The 17,500-nt window shown below is 46.2% G+C and overlaps 1 protein-coding gene across 1 annotated transcript in view; it reads right to left on the reverse strand.

Moving 5' to 3' along the window:
- Nucleotides 1-3,207: 3,207 nt before the first annotated feature.
- The window catches only part of mrtfaa (myocardin related transcription factor Aa), a 67,765-nt gene continuing 53,472 nt past the window's right edge, over nucleotides 3,208-17,500 (reverse strand). Inside the window, exons 8-17 of the mRNA XM_063223028.1 lie at nucleotides 17,405-17,500; nucleotides 15,925-16,187; nucleotides 14,198-14,366; nucleotides 13,026-13,541; nucleotides 11,068-12,090; nucleotides 9,490-9,687; nucleotides 9,247-9,354; nucleotides 8,545-8,691; nucleotides 7,871-7,928; nucleotides 3,208-7,282 (exon numbers count right to left, since the gene is read on the reverse strand). The exon at nucleotides 17,405-17,500 is cut by the window's right edge and continues 21 nt beyond it. Coding sequence (XP_063079098.1) covers nucleotides 6,609-7,282; nucleotides 7,871-7,928; nucleotides 8,545-8,691; nucleotides 9,247-9,354; nucleotides 9,490-9,687; nucleotides 11,068-12,090; nucleotides 13,026-13,541; nucleotides 14,198-14,366; nucleotides 15,925-16,187; nucleotides 17,405-17,500 — 3,252 coding nt within the window. The 3' untranslated portion in view covers nucleotides 3,208-6,608. The remainder of the gene's footprint in view (nucleotides 7,283-7,870; nucleotides 7,929-8,544; nucleotides 8,692-9,246; nucleotides 9,355-9,489; nucleotides 9,688-11,067; nucleotides 12,091-13,025; nucleotides 13,542-14,197; nucleotides 14,367-15,924; nucleotides 16,188-17,404) is intronic.

The following is a 17,500-nucleotide window of genomic DNA, read 5'->3' on the forward strand; positions in this document are numbered from 1 at the left end:
GCAGCACACACACAACAAATAAAAGCAGGACCAAAAGCATGCTAGGGGAATAACAACCCAGCGTGGGAGCTAGACAGAGGAACAGGATGTGGTGACGGAGCCCTACAGAGGAGCGAGGAGGTTTAGGCAGCACACAGGGCCCTGCTGCATCTCCGCCTGGATAGAGAAGAATACACACACACACAGAGAGTAGACATCTGAGCTCCTGTCGCACACACTACATAATACTGTACAGTACCCTGACGTTGATAAATGAGAAAGAACAATGTGCATGCGGTTAATCAAACAGACGCGTGCAATTCCCATCCACCTCGAAGTGCACACTCCTCCTACGGATGCTGCAGCTATTTTTATTCTTATAAAGGCTTAATTAATAGTCATTATGCAGGTATAAAGGATACATTAATACTCATGATCCCCTGCATTAATATTTACACTAATGCTATTGTACATAATGCTTGTCACGGGACCCACTGACAGGCGAAAGTAGGTACCGGTAATTAAAAACTGCAGTTATAATGGAGTGCATTGCACTGTGCCGTGCTGTGAATACTGCCAGTAACCTTAACCTCTATCCTTCCCTACAGCAAAATGTCATCATGATAACTTGACGACATAGTCTCCTGGTATTTAGAAGAGTGAACATGTACTGTACAACACTTACGGGCACGTTATTTGTGGCTGATATTACATAAACGTTAACATGCATGCATATTCAAATGTTGGATTGGCAATGGAACCTGCAAAATGAAACGAGTTTTTTTTCAAGGCCGCAAGACCCATAAGCATTACAGTATAGCATTATTCATAGTTTACAGTATAATCTAATAGCTGGTTTGGCAAGAAATAAACAATGCAACAAATTGTTGGAGGGTTGGGGAAGGATTGACTTTTCTATTATTTTAAATCCACAAGTCTTGTCATGACGTTATACAGGGAGTAAATCTGAAGCGATAAGTAGTGAGTGAGAGGGAAATCGAAAGACCTCAACACAATAGTGTGTAAAATGCATAGCTGAGCGAGACAGCATGCCAGCATGCGCCCTCTCTCTCCAATATGTTTAGCTTTAGAAAATGAAGATCAATTTTCTGCATCCTAATATGATTAGTTACCGTTCTTGACAACAAGATTAAGATACTACACTGAATGAATTCCCGCTGTGTCTTTTTTAGAGAACACACACACACACAGACACACACACACAGACACACACACACACACTCACACACACAACACACAACACACACAACACACACACACACACCCATACACAAACAGACATCATGTACGCCTACAGTCTTTGCCAGTTTCTCCCGCGTCAGTTTAAATTTGGAGGCCCTCGTCTCCCGTGGAGTATATGACAGATCAAATATGCATGTGGCAAGAGCCGAGGAGGTGAATAAAATGCTCAAATTGAAATGAGCGAGTGAGCGAGCGCCTCATTTTATGCAAAAATTTCGTTCCATTGGGAAATGGAGAAACTGCATATGAGACTCTTTAAGCATGTGTGTAGACGTTCATATCTAAGCGTAAGTGTGGGTGTGCATGTGCATTAGTGTGTATTAGGCCTGGGTCGGTACAGAAAAGTCACGGTTCGGTACGTACCTCGGTACAGACCCCACGGTACGGTACATTTTCGGTACGGTACAGGGTAAAAAAAATAAATAAATAATAATTATTATTGTTATTATTATAATTATTGTTATTAAGCATTGTCCTTGGGTATCTTTTATTGAAAGGTGCTTTAAATATTTTAGACTACTATTATTATTATTGGGATATTATTATCATCATTATTATTATTATTATTATTGTACACAATCAAAAGCCTATTAAATGTTATTAAAACAACAATCATTATATAGAATTACCTTCCACATCTTGAAAAGGCCAGAAACACTGGTTGTCAGTGTAGTTTTGACAAATTACTTATTTGGTAGTCTTATATAGATCTTCAAGGACAGTCTTTACATAGCTTTAAGGACCTAGCCTTTCTGTCACAGCTGAGCACATTCCTGCATTTGGAACACGGCTAACATTTACATTGCAATGACGAACCAAATAAAAAAGTAGCCCATCACTTGGTTCTACTCGATTTTTCGGTCAAAATAGTTTATATAGCACAACACCTTTGAGAGCAGCTTCAAGGACAGGGGGGATGCCCTCGCGCGACATTCGAGTTAAAACTTTTCAGGCAGAGGATTCTTTCTCCGTGTCTTGTTAAATGTCAGGTAAGACAACTGTTATTTATTTCACAAGCTTAAGAAACGACATACAGCTGAACTGACTAACTTGGTTAGCAGTAAGACCGTGTTTTTGTTTGTTTTCCATCGCGCTGGCAGGCTTGTTTTAAAAGTAGTCGCGTCCACTCGGCAGCTGATAAATTCGCTGTTATTAGGCTGTCGGCAACGTAGTCTATCGATTTAGAAAGACTTTAAACTACTATTTAACGGTCAAACACGAGTAGGCATACTGCTCGACATGGCACAAGGTGATGAACTGAAAACTATACTACTTCAATACTACTTCAGTGACATATGCAGGTGGGTTTTCAAATCCCTGTCTCCCCATTCATGCTCGCATGAAGCCGAATGCATAATGAAGTCTACCTTTGCGTAGCAAATTTGAAGGCGGGTTTTGGATGGCAAAACCAATCGGGAGTGCACAGATGCAGTGGTTACATGTGTTCTTGCCATACACATTAAAGAACTCCGACGCAAAGTGCTTGCTTGCGCGGAACTCTTCTCTCACGCGCCACAAACAGCTGCTGCGCTTCCCATATAAATTATTTCATAGCGTACCGAATGTATTCTCCGTGGCAATGCGCGTATCGTTCCGTGACCCCCGTACCGAGGTCGGTTCGATACGAATACATGTACCGACCCGGGCCTAGTGTGTATGAATGTATTTACGTATCTATGTGTATGGCGTGTGTGTGTGTGTGTGTGTGTGTGTGAGAGAGAGTGAATGTGTGTGTGTGAGAGAGAGTGAATGTGTATGAGAGAGAGAGAGAGCGAAAGAGAGAGAAAGAGAAAGAGAGAGAGAGAGAGGGAGACAGCGAGAGAGAGAGAGAGAGAGAGAGAGAGAGAGAGAGAGAGAGAGAGAGAGAGAGAGAGAGAGAGAGAGAGAGAGAGAGACTCAAGATGCCTTGCGAGTTCTTTTGGAAACTTTCCTATCCCTGTTTCCATCAACACCTCCTTCTTACCAGTTCGAACACAAACGAGGCACAACAACACTTAGCTGGATTCATTTTTTTGTATTTTATTTTCAGTGTATTTTTTTGTCTTTTCTTTAAAAAAAGCAAATGACAGAAAGGAATTGTAACAAATATCCCAGTGCATGTGACATTCCCAGTGGGGAGCAGGTAGCCCCAGAGAGGCCCAAAGTCCTATACCATATACAGTACAGTGTGACCCAAACAGCAAAAGTACAGCAGAGAATACAGCATTTTGGTGACCCAATGACCACAGGTGCAACATTTTAAACAATGCTGCTGCCAAGTAACATCATCAATTGATGTTACAGTAGTTGGGTGCTTTATCGTAGATAAACAGCAGATTCAGGAAACTTTTTTTTTTGTTTTTTTTTACAAGGACCTAAATGTTGCCTGGGCGGACACACTGTTTCAAGAGGTTGCTTCACATCCCCCTTCACAGCCAGGATGGGGAAGGGCGAGGTGGGGTGGAGTGCGGAGGTGTGAGTGTGAATTTAAAGGTTAGGGATGCACACACATCATGCGTCAAAAGTAGGGCAGTGGGTGTGTCTGATAGAGGTGTCAAAAGAGGCCACACAGCGCCACACAGACTGATCCGTCGTAAGTTGACCATTTCTCCACTTTGACAGAGGTGTGGCGTTCAAACGCAATGCAGCAGAGACACAATTCAGTGCAGCAGAAAGTGGCATCACCCAATTTAAAGTGGATCTGTAAAAAGGCACCAGCAACAAAGACCTCAAGTGCAAAGTCAGAGAGAGCGAAAGGTCGAATGACTGAATCAAATGCAGATATTTACATGCGCAGTTAATGAAGCTCATCTGAACTCACATTTCCCCTGCGTGTGACAGGGAAGGATGCGTCCGGTCCTTGCCTTGCAATCTTCTGAATAGTTTGAAATGAGCACCAGTAGTCTTGCACAGACTATCCGAGTGTAACTACTATACACTACGCAACTTCAGTATGTGACTTTGTCAAATGGTGAAGGCAGCGGTCTAGAGGACAGAGTATAACTATTAGCTAGTATTAGCTTAGCTAGTATAACTATTAGCATTAGCTAGTCTACCACAGCCAGAACTGATGGAGCTCATTGGATAAGGAGCTACATGTCTTTCAAGCTCCACAAAGCTTACACCTGAAGCAGGGGCGGAGCTATAGGTGGGACAAGCATGGCATTTGCCCCTGGGCCCAGGGCCCCGTCTACATTGGTGGTGGGGGCTCTGTTATGACCTTGGCAGGCTATATGGGGGCCCTTTCAATGTTTTGCCCTGGGGCCCTGTGTGTAATTGTTCTGCCACTGATCTGACGTCTTTAGGAAAACTATGTATGTATTAGATGTGTGTGGGCAACACTGGGCACGAGTTACTATAAGGGGCATGACTACAGTGGACAGCAGCTCATCTGTGGATCCCAGTTACCTTCGTCTCCATCCACAGTGCTGCCAATATCAGCTGCCTCTCACACGCATGGAAACGCTCCCTATAAGGTGTGGTGGCACTGTGCATAAATACTGCCTCAAAAAGGCTTTGAAGTGCATTACATTGACGCGAAGGCATTACATTACATTGTCTTTAGCTGTCGGGTACCATATATACAGAATATATATATATATATATATTCTGAGATGCAAATCAAGCATCTGAAGAAAGAGCGCTTGTCTTGTGATAATTACATAGTCATAAGAGACTCCATAAGACACTGTTCTTTTTCTCTGATGCTTCATTTCACATCTAAGATTAGACGTGAAGTGCGACGTCGTTCGCTCTGAAGTGAGTGTCAGACATGATGAGAATTTTTTTCGGTGGCTTTTTCACACCTGCGGAGCTCAGTGAGAGCTGCAGGTGCTGTCATGTGCAAGATGCAGTTCTGACATCGGCGAGCTGGCAGGGAGGGGTGGGGTGGGGTGGGGGTGGGGGGGATATAAACTTTATTGGGCGTAGACAGCGCCGTGCGGCTGTCTATCGCAGCTGGATCTGAAGGCATTAAAAACGAGCATGACGGTGACAGCCATTTGCAGTGACAACACAAAGCCACGGGAGATAATACGTGGCCGACCATGGAGAGTTTTAAAAGCACAGCGCTCAGCAAGGTTTCACCGCAAGCGATGCGCAGCTCTGTGCTGCCTAATAAAGATCTGAGAGGAAAAGGAGCTGTTTTTTTTAAATCATCTATGACTCAAGTTGAAGTGCTTTCCAATCTAAACTTATATAACTTTAGATTTTTCAAAAATATACAGTAAGTAATACAATGCAAAAAATAAAAACTCACCAAAAACTTGAAACACTTTCCCATATATACATGATTTACAATGACACATTGTCAATACATCCCAGTGATTAAAAACAAAGTGGGGACCAAATCCCCTCAATTATTTGTGTTATATTGAGTAGTCATCTAACACAGTCTGTGTTGTGGTCATAGGATCGGCCACTACACCTGAATCTCTCTATTTCACAAACATTCACCAGTGGTAATGCTAGAAAGGATGCTAAGGCTAACCATACACCCCATGTTTTAGTTTTTTTCCACATAAAACAGCATTATGGCACTTAAAGAAGAGCAATCCATTTGTACTGTACAACAAGACAGAATAGGAGAGCAATTCATTCGTACTGTACAACAAGACACAGAATAGGACAGCTCAGGATGTTCTTGAAGCTAAACATTCAAAGTTATCAAAGTAGTTGAAATAAACACTTTCCATTCCTTAACAATGACTTTAGTGCTCGAGTTTTGGCTTGGAGCGGTATCACTAAAAGGGAAGGGATCCTTGATCTGAGCAGCCACGCTGTAAATGCTGAAAAGTCTGCGAAGCCATTTTATAGCACAACAAGTCCCTGACATTCAAAAGAGGAGGAGGCACCTCCAAAAGAGATCAACGTCCTCTGAAGCTCAAAATACAAACTTCAGGAAAAAATGCATCTGTACAAATGTGCTCGTGTGAATGTGTTTGCATAAGAGAGTACCTAAGAAGGGCAATAGCACGATAGAAGCCTTTAGAATGCTGTGTGACTCCACGCAAGGGCGATTTTAAATATTTTTGTAACTCCAAACACGTAACCAGCAAGACTGAAAAACTGCATTGCCAAGACTGTAGTTCAAATGCCTTTTTTCACAGCCTGTGGGCCCAAGGGCATGGCCTGTGTTGGCTGTTGGCTCGAGACACCTCCACATAAGCTCCAGATGTTTGTCTCTGTGTCTCCTGGAGGTGGTGGGGTTTCACAGTAGGAGAAGACATTTCACAGAATAAGTGTCAAGTGACATTCAAGAGGAGACGAGAGGACATGCATCCAAAGGAGACAAATAAGTCCTCTGAAGCTCAAACTGAGAGACTGGCGGAGAAAAAAAGTCTCCGTAAGCAATCAATGTGTGGCTGCAATGTGGGAGGACCTGACTACTATAAGCAGGAGTCCCAGTGCAGCTGCAGGTCCGAGGTGTCCAGGAAGTCACCAGAGAAGATGCTGGTGGGCACAGCTGGCCCTGGAGGAGGCCCCAGACTACTGCCATGGGTGGGGCTGGCACCTCCGCTGCCTGTGCCTTCTCCTCCTTCTCCTCCTCCTCCACCACCTCCATCACCGCCGCTGCCACTCATGGTGATGTCCAGCCAGTCCATGGTGTCCAGAGCCGCGTCTGCAAAGTCCAGGCCCGTGGTGGGCGCGCTGTAGGTGTCCATGTAGGTGTCCATGGGCGAGGAGGGCGGCTGGTCCAGGATGCTGGGGGTGCTGAGCATCTGGCTGTGCAGGTCGTCGATGAGCGTCAGGGGGTCGCCCAGGGGCTCCACGCCGCCGCCCACCAGCAGGGGCTTACCCGTGCTCGTCTCCAGGAAGTCTTCCAGACGCCCCCCCTCGCTTGACGTCGTCAACGGCTCCCCTTCGCTGCCCGGGCTGTCGGCAGGGCCGGCGTCCGGGCTGAAGGGGTCTGGGATGTGCGTGGGGGGGGTGCTGGGCGTTCGAGGGGTGCAGGGGGACAGCAGGATGTGCGAGTGGTGGTCTGGGGTGGAAGGAGACGGGCTGTCCATCTTCAGCCTGGCCAGCGCGGGGTCTGGATCTGGCTTAAAGTTGGCCGAGATTTCTGGAAAGGGGAATGTGACATAAAAAAGAAAGTGAGATAAAATTCAAGTAACAAAAGCAGTTCTCAAGTGACCCCTCTGTTTCAGTGCTTACAGTAAGTAATGATCCTGCCATGTGCTGTATTGCCTTGCGTCTGTTCCCACAACAGGTGATTTCTCTCACTCTACCTGTCTAAATTTAAACAGACTTCAGCACACTCAGGCCTAGAAGGTGCGAGACATGAACAAAACTGTGAATATTGAACCAAAAATGTCTTTACACTTGAATTCTTTTCCGCTTTCTTAATGGCAAGTTTTCAGTTTCAAAGACCTTCCTCAGGCCACAGAGAACGCAAATTTTGTTGACCGCAGGTGATGACAGTGGAGTTGTGTGATCTACCTGGTAGTTGTGCTTGCTAGGACTAGGGCTGGTTCAGAAAATGTTTGGATCACATAAATGGTCATTCACTTTCAGAAGGAGACAGTGGGGTTTTGTTTACATACTGTTTACATCTGTTTACATACTCCAAATTTGGCCTGCTAGGAACAAACCATAGGACAATATCCTGAGATAACGTTGACCGGGGGTAGTTCATGAAATGCCTGCTCACCTCCACTTTGAATCAGGATGTCAAACAGGTCATCCATCTGCTGAGCGGATACGTTGTCCTGCAAAAACAAAAAAACACATAATGGCACTATGGCAACCGAGAGGTGAAGAGTGCAGCAGACAGGAAATAAAGCGCTGCCGAAAGCACTACTCAAATAACGGACAAAACAGACATTCTGAGACAAAGACGTGCTAGACAGGAAGACAGACAGGAAGACAGACTGAGAGGAAGATTCAGAAAGAGAGAGAGAGAGAGAGAGAGAGAGAGAGAGAGAGAGAGAGAGAGAGAGAGAGAGAGACTAGAAGCAGAAAAGGGAGAGTGCTTTACACTGAGGAGGAGGAGGAAAGACCAAATGAACCTTGTAGGACACCATACTGCCACAAAAAAACAAGAGGCGACATCAGACGGCACAAAGAGAAGTGGGCCTCATAACAATTACTACAAGGAGCAAGGAATGAAACAACGGGCCACACAGACGCTCAGCTACAGATGACAAATGACACAGTCGAGACGCCCGTGTTTTCTTTTGGTGAAATGACAAGAGTCGGCCATGTTGATTTAGGAGTCTCATTTGGTGTTCTCCTGTCTGGACTGCCATGCTAATGAGGAGACAGCGCCCACACATTACCCAGATCATTTACTGGCGCTATCAAATACGACATACAAAAACTTACCATGGGGCCGGGAGGTGAGGGGGAGGGGCTTGGAGAGTGGGTGGGGTCGGGGCTGGGAAAGAACGGCTGCAGATTGGGTGGAGCAGACACAGGCGTGGTGGGCGCCGGCACCCTATTGGGTGACGACTGCAGCTTGCTCTTCAGCGCCTATGCAAAGAAGATAAAAAACACACACACACATTGATAATTAAGGGTCGATCTTAATTACCCCGAATGCTAATCAGCTAAAAGCTTTGGTCGGTTCTTCGTCTTAACGTAACATCCATCAAAGTAATGAGGGATATTATCATTTTAATTACGTGAATCATAATCACTTTCACAACTCTAAATGACTTATCAAGGAGGATGAATTTGAGCTCTGCGTACTCCATTAATTACCCAAGACAAGGCTAAGATCTCGGCTGTTTGTGGGGCCACATCAGGACATGCTTTCACCCTCATTAGGAACGACCCACAACACACATACACACACACGCTCGCTCGCACGCACAGGTACGCACACATGCATGCACACACACAGACACACAGACACAGACACACACACACACACACACACACGCACACGCACACGCACACGCACACGCACACACACACACACACACAATAATAGAATCACCCACCATCAGTTAAATCATTGTAGGTTCTAAAGGGCTGGAATCAAACTTCATCAATAATAAAAAAAATCGGTCTCCTTTCTCTCACCTTTCTGCTGTGATGGCTTGATTGTGCGGCCTTCTTTGATTGGGTGGTTGTGTGGGATGTTCTCTGTTCTGATTGGCTTGGGAGCTTAGTGGGTGTAGACTGTAACCTCTAAAATAACACAATAGAGTCACAGAAGACATTAATGCTATTTTCTCTACCCATAGTCCTTTGACAGGATGTTATGAAATGGAAATATGTGAGTAATATGTTTATTAGACGTATGTGATCTTTAAGGACTCGTACTTGCAACGTGATCTCATTGGATACTTTGCTCTGTGTGGAGTCATTGGCATGACTCTCTATGTTGTGATTGGTCAGTGATATAAGGAAGTGGTTGCCATTGGCGTCCTTCACCAAGGTTGGGGCGGGATGATTCTTCAGGATGTCCAGTGGGAACGAGGAAGTGGAGACTTGTTGCTGATTAATAAACACCTGGGAAATCTGGAAGCAGACGCAAGAAAGACAGAGAGCGGGAGAAAGAAAAAGGTGAGAACAGAACAACAAAGACAAAACATGTATGAAAGTCAGTAAGCAACTAGGGTCCGTGCCACTGCCAGTTTCCCCCTTCATCTGAAATTGTCCTAGCTCGCGGGGAGCTCTGGGCTTGTGCCCAGGAATCGGTGGCGACAGCTCAGACAACGCTCTGGTTACTTTTTCACAAAAGCAGCACATCTAACTCGCCTGACCTGCTTTTGCCTTCCTGCACTGAGTCATGAAGTAGTGAAGTTCAATGGAACAGACAGACCACCTAAGGTCCCGAAGATCTACCGAGCCTGACCTTACCATCTGCGACCAGACAGCCAGAAGGCAGGGTCAACTGTCATAAATACACAATTGCTATTTTCGGAAACAAAATCGCCAGGCAGAATACATATTCTTTTAGATTCTGAAAGCAAACATTTCCTGTAGAATTTCCGTAAGAAAAAACAAAAGAACATCACTGAAGGCTGAACGGATGGCAGAGATTTGGCTTGTTTTCTCCTATCGTCTCTCACTGTCGAGTACAATTACATTCACATGATACAACTAATAGACTTGAACTCCATTCAGTCACTTTTTTCTGCAGGTGTGACTGGCCCACACTTGAGACCGGAGTCACCATATGTTTGTGTTTTCCAAACATGAAGCCTCGAATTAGGAGATAATGGGATAATTACATAATCAACATTACGGGAACACCTGTACCACAATAGCCTCGCAGGCAGAGCAGGAGACACGTGTCTAAATGAAAAAAGAAAACAAAAGCATGCCCTTGCAGCATGTAACCAACTTCATTCACGTGTCGCCCAAATAGGGCTGGAAGGACTCCATTAGCATTCCAGATTCAAGATGAATGTAATAAAAAAAACCTCCTGCCACATACAGTACGCCCCCTGCCTGTTTATACATTTTGTGATTTGTGTAGTCATTAGGATGAGAAGATTCCAAAAACAATCCTTAGGAAATTTACAATATAATCATAATATACAATATATGGTTATTACATTACAGTAAATTACATTATATACACTTAACTGATGTTAGCTTAGCTTAGCCGATCGCCAAAGCGATTTACAGATGTATAAAGGGTATTGGTTGCAGTCCCTGGAGCAATGTGGGGTGAGGTGCCTTGCTCAAGGGCACTGGAGCCATGGCCTAATCAGGGATCGGTAAGTGTGGGAATTGAACCTGCAACTCTCTGATCTACAGTCCAACTCCCTAACCACCTAAACTCCATAAACCACCAGTCATGACCTGGCCTGTGGCAGCCAAGGCCTAATAATAGTGAGGGAGTTGGTCTGTAACTGTAATGACCTTCACCTGTGTGGGGATGGGACTGACCTGCTGTGGAGAGAGCTGTGCCTGCTGCTGCTGCTGCTGCTGCTGCTGCTGCTGTGTCTGCTGTGTGTGCTGCTGCTGCTGCGGTGTCTGCTGTGTGTGTTGCTGTTGCTGCTGCTGGATGAGGCCCTGGTGCAGCTTCTGGGGCTTCCTCTTTCTCTGGTGGGCCCTCTTCTGCAGGTTGACCTGGTTGTGCTGCAGCACCATCATCTTCTGCTGATGCTGCTGCTGCTGCTGCTGCTGTTGGGCGATCTGCATCTGCTTCAGCTTCAGCTTCTGCTGCTGCTGCAGCCTCAAGATCTCCAGCTGCGCCTGCAAAGCATCCGACTGCAGACGCGCTACAGATGACGACGTCACCTTGCGTCGATGCTGCTGCTGCTGCTGCTGCTGTAACTGCTGCTGCCGTAACTGCTGCTGCTGCGACGCCTGGAAGAACCCTCTACCCACATCACCACCATTCTCCACCATCACCTCCATCTGCTCTCTCCTCTCCTCCTCCTCAGCTCCCGTGTCCTCCTCCTCTTCCTCCTCCTCTTCCTCGGCCACCTCCTCCTTCACCGTGACGCGGATGGCCTCGATGGGGGAGAGGCAGGGGGGGAAGGCGGAGGACACGTCAGGGGGCTCCTCCTTCACCCGCACGGCGCCTGCTGGAGGTGGCCGTGGGAGAGGGGTCTCCGACAGGGTGACTCCACCGGTGGTGGTGGTAGACCTGGTGGTTGCGGCCTGCTGCTGGCCCATCTCCAGCTGCAGCCGCAGGGTCTCCACCAGCCGCTGCTTCTGGAGCAGCATGAGCGTCAGCTCCTCAATCTGCTTGTCCTTCTCCTGCAGCATCTGGTCCTTGTCCAGGAGGGGGCGTGTCAGCTGGATCTGATGCTGCTGCTGCTGCTGCTGCTGCAGCTGAGGCTGCTGGGAGAAGCGGCAGGTAGCCGGGCTGACTAGCGAGGACTCCTCTTTGACTGGTGCCAGGGAGTGCTGCTGCTGAGGGGGAGACGGCTGCAGACTGAGCTGGGTGAGAGGGGAGCTCACCTGGAGAACAGGAGGAGGGGGAAAGAGAGAGAGAGAGAGAGAGAGAGAGAGAGAGAGAGAGAGAGAGAGAGAGAGAGAGCAAATAAGAATACATGGATGGTCAAGCAATCAAATATGTGTGAGATGGGAAGGAGAGAGATGGGGTAGTATGGGAAAAACTATGGGGACAACCATAATATAATCAGCCACGCAGATACACATGGCATAGGAAACAAGCAGGAAAGGAAATGAGAAAGAGGGGAAAGGAAAAGGAAATCATGAAAGAAAAATGAAAGTAGGATGATCCGGACGAAACCGAGCCAAAAGAAAAGGAGAGAACGAAAAGGCAGAAAAAGGAAATGAGCCATGTAAAAGCTGCCCAGGCTCTGGTCGATAATGAATAATGAATCTTTCTAATTGCCAAGGGGAGAAACCATGTAACCCATTAGTTCTGCACTGTATAAAACCCACTATGAATGTCAGAATGGCACTGTATATTTTGACACCAGTGACAGCTTGGACTAGCCTGAGCCCATCTAGTATATACTGTGCATATATCTACCTCTATGAATACATCTATGTAATACTTTCTGTGATGCCGCACCAAATTTTACAATCATGTCAGTCTGGTAAAATTGCCATAGGATTTGGCTTCCAATGAAGATGGAGAATTTCAGCTCGATAGTGGAGGCTTCCAAACCAGACGCACTAGTTCTGCCGTTGGCCCCGCTGGTAGACACATGAAGTAAGAGAAAATAATGATCTGACTGATTCTACTTCCACTAGGAGCATAAAGACGCATTTGATAGACATGGATTAAGTACGCCCTCTGAGAAGTCCCAGGATATGGCAGCTTGGCCAGGCCAGAAGCTTGCGAGAACTTTGTAGCTGTGATAGCTAGGCTAGTTCTGGGTAGTTTCCGAGAAAATGCTTGAGTACTAACTGCTGGGACCTACCATTTCCCCAAATGCATCTCCATTGCAGCTGGCCTCGTCCGGACTCATCCTGGCCAATGAGCGCTCAGAGGGGGCCGGCGATACGGGAGGGGAGGAGCTCGTGCTGCCAAAGTGCATGACCTGGGGCTGCGTGGCGCCCTGGGTGCCGCCGCCCAGCGCTGTAACGAAGTGGAAAGCGGGCAGCACCATGCCACTTCCATCGCTCGAGGGGTGCAGGACGGGCGCTCTGGCCAGGATGGGCGAGTTGCTGCTGGGCTGCGTCACCGGCTGGAGCTGGGGGGGCTGCTGCTGGCACATGTTGGTGCTGCCCTTGATGCGGCCAGCAGTCCCAGCCACGCCGGCCCCTGCGTTGGAAGAGGGGAATGTGGCAGTGGGGGTGGAGGAGGAGGAGGACGGGCCTCCCTGCTGCTGCTGCTGCTGCTGCTCCTGGAAGTTGCGGAGGCGCTCCAGGAGGTCATTCTTGGTGCCGGAGACGGGAAGGCCTCGCAGTTTGAGCTCCTGCTTCAGCTCTGCCACCTGGTGGTGGGGCGGGAAGAGGGAAGCAGGAAGTTTAGTCAGTTTAGTGGTGGAATGAAGACATATTCAATAAACATTATGTGTTCCCCACAGTCACATTTTCTACTTAAGTCATTTTTCACAGTGCATCTGTTTTTCTTGCATTCTCTACTGTACAGTATTATCTATTGTTTTAATGTTCTTTTTAGTTGTTCGTTGTGCACTGGGAATATGAAGGATGGTAAATTCTACACTTAAAAAAACAAACATTAACTGATTGATTGGAGTAATACAACAGAAGATTTGAATAAACAGATTTCATCGGCTAGGTAGATGGAATAGAGAGATAACCCTTTTTAAGTTCACAGACAGGATCAGTTTATGGCAGAACTTTTACTGTCTAGGGGAAAAGGCTATCCATCCATATTCTAATAATAATAGTAATAGACAGTAGTGATAGATACTGCTTGTAATAGATAACTCATTTGAACATAACAGCCAAATTCTAACTGCTGTATAACCTACACAGCATCACAAAGGTCCAAGAGGAAGCTCATTGAGTGAGTGACTGTAACTGAACATGAACATGTGCCATTTGTTATATTGCATAAAAAAACAGCAATGAGGAGCTATTACACCTTGAGCCTGCCTCTGAACATACAGATTAAACGCCTTGCCTTGAGTTCATCCAGGTTGGGGGGCAGAGATGTGGGCTTGACTCCTGTTCCTGGTTGGCTGGTCTGACGGCTGAGCCCACTCTGATTGGAGGCGGTGGATGGGGTGGGAGGGACATTGGAGGTGGGTGTGGTTACAGTGGCAGGAGCAGACTGCTGGTCAGTCGGAGGCCTGAGGAGGAGGAGGAGGAAGAAGAAGAAGAAGAAGAAGAAGAAGAAGAAGAAGAAGAAGAAGAAGAAGAAGAAGAAGAAAAAAAGAAATGCATTTAATGTAGTCAGATGAGGAAGTAGTCCCAACTTAAAGTTACATTTGTACTGTAAGAACAGAGACATCATCAGTTACAGTATGTATCACTGACCACTCTCTCGTCGCCCACACTGTACGTTTTCTCACCACCTCTCAGAGAACAGTGTCAGGTTCCAGATTCAGTTCAGCTTTTAAAAGGTGAAGTTTGCTCATGTCTCTTTGTCTCACCACAGAGGGAAAGCACAGTCCAGTACGCTGGAAATCACTTCCTCAGCACTCTACAACAAAAAGCACCCAACATCCCACTAGACCCTCTTCCAAGTAAATACTACAGGCCTTTGAACTGATAGACCTACAAAGTAGATTCAGATGCAGCTACCACACCATGGTAAAGATATACAGCACATTTCCGCTTGAGAGATAAAAACACTAGCCATGTTCCCATTCCCAAGACAAGGGAAGTACTACTGATACTAGATACTATAAATTACCTTTATCTGAAACACCCCCCCCTCCCTTGCGAGTGTGGTTGTCATCCACACTCGCATAAAAATAGACATGATGGCTACTCATTTAGAACAAGGCTTTTTATCCAAAATGACTGCTGGTGTTGTATACTGTATGTATGTGCATATTCATATCCATTAATAGATGGGCTTCAGAGTAATCGTCTTCACAGCCCTGTCAGCTATCCCATTTTACCTCTGGGAGTTAGTGTGCTCACAGTCAAGCTGTTGTATTTCATGAAAATTTGAGACTGCTATATGGATACATATGAATAGACTGTCATTAGATTGCAAAGCAAAAGCAAAAACAAGCAAACAATTACAGAAATGTGCATCGTTTGTGGCAGCCGTAAAGCTGCTGTGCAACACTCATCATACAGTAAGAAAGTAATTTCCATGTACTGTAAAATTTACATTCAAGCTCGTTATTTATTTTTCACTAGTGCACCGCCTGTTGGGCCAATTTGACCATGCTGTTTTGTACTGTAGTTCAAAATATGTATAAGGAAAAAAAGAACCGGGGTATCTTTGAGCCTTCTCTGGGCCTTCCTAGTGTGCTCCATGAAAGACATGAAAGTTGCCTAACTATCATGTCTACACGTAACGTAACCTATAATTGGCAGGATGGTGTGGTAGTTGTCATGCTGTATTGTACTTGGGGCAGGATGGTGTGGTAGGTAGTTATGCCACTTACTTGGGTGGTGCGGGCAGGATGGTGTGTTATGGTAGGTATGTTACTTACTTGGGTGGAGTGGGCAGGATGGTGTGGTAGTTATGTTACTTACTCTGGTGGTTCGGGCAGGATGGTGTGTTATGGTAGGTATGTTACTTACTTGGGTGGTGCAGGCAGGATGGTGTGGTAGGTGTGGTACTTACTTGGGTGGAGCGGGCAGGATGGTGTGGTAGGTGTGGTACTTACTTGGGTGGATCGGGCAGGATGGTGTGGGCAGGATGGTGTGGTATGGTATTGTACTCACTTGGGTGGAGCGGGCAGGATGGTGTGGTAGTTGTAGTGCTGCTGCTGCTGCTGGCTGATGATCTGCAGCTGCAGGAAGAGCTGCTGCTGGTGCAGGATCTTGGCGTAGGTGGAGTCCAGCTGGGGCGGGGGCTCGCGCTCCGCCTTCTGGTCGGGGGGGATGTACTGGTGGTACTTGAGCTTCTTGACCTTGGGCTTGCTGTCCTTGGGCTTCTTGGGCCGCTGCGGGGGTCGCTCCCCGGCCGCTTTGATCTGGTGGGGGTGCTGCCAGGGGTTGGAGATGAAATGTCATGTCAGCTCATTGAAAGAGGAGCATACAGTAGTTTACAGTAGTAGTTTCAACAGCTCCACTCGTCCACTCATCACCCCAAATATATCGATAAGAAATACTGTTGAGAATATGCAAATAACATATCTCTACTGACATCACACACATTCTTCACCAAGAATACAATTTATTACCCTCAAGTAGTCGTTTCAGAGTTCCCTTCTTTAACCGCAAACATTCCTTCGTACATCAATCAAGTCTTCTTTTGAATCAGTCTCAAGACTGTATGTATAGTGTTATCATTCCACAATGGCAATGTCTTCAAGTTATGTGGGTTGTATGTAATGTGTGGACTGCTTGTATGTTAGTTTGTCTGTATGTTGACCTCTGTCCTCTGTTTTTGTCTGTTAGTGTTTTTGCATGTGGAGCATGGCCCGTGCAATAGTCTTTTGATATTATGTATAATATGTCCTGTCGTAAACGAATCTTGCAAAATGAATTTCAGTGCAAACTGACAATAAAGTACTATCGTGTATCGTATCATACGTATTACAAATGATGCCGTGTTTAATACCATGCTCATATCTTGTATGTGATGTATAGACACCAAATAATGTAAAACAATACGTACAGCATGGAAAAGGATTCATTATCGCATAAAAGGGTGAATGTCTTGTGTGTGTGTCACGTTTAACCTGTAAAAATGGGGAGCTAATACCTGTATCACACTTTATTTTTCAGCATGGATCACGCTATAATTGAAAACCTTTAAAAGACTTTGCCCATAAACTACAAACATGGCACACAGTGCATTAATTACACAATTAATCAGAGTAATGGCCTCCACGAGGAGGGTGGAAATGGCTTCTAAGCTGGTTGACTGATGACACAAATTAACCTTGTGTGCAGAGCTTAGCCTTAGGTAGCCTAGCCGCACTACGCCCACATCAAGAAGAGGTAGTGTGGGGTCTAGGAACTCGTCATAGGCAGAGGGAAAGCTAAAAACGTATTCTCTGCATGCAACAGAATAACACCACAACCAATCAGCTCAATGAATAGGATGACATATAGAATGCCCTTCGCTGCCCTCTGATTTGTCTCTTTTCAAAAGTCCTATGCATTGTCACTAGATTCCCTTGGCTGTGAATTGCATGCTGTATTCTGCCTCCAGGGACATCTTCTCGATTTCTGGGTTCTTCCAAATTTGACGCACCTTCACCATTAGCGGAGCAGGCCTCTGAACCACCGGACCATTGGTCAGCTTTTGAGGAGGGGAGGGGCCAGACAGGACAGGAAGTGGAGGAGGAGG

This window comes from Engraulis encrasicolus, chromosome 2, assembly GCF_034702125.1.
Source record: "Engraulis encrasicolus isolate BLACKSEA-1 chromosome 2, IST_EnEncr_1.0, whole genome shotgun sequence".
Classification (NCBI taxonomy): domain Eukaryota; kingdom Metazoa; phylum Chordata; class Actinopteri; order Clupeiformes; family Engraulidae; genus Engraulis; species Engraulis encrasicolus.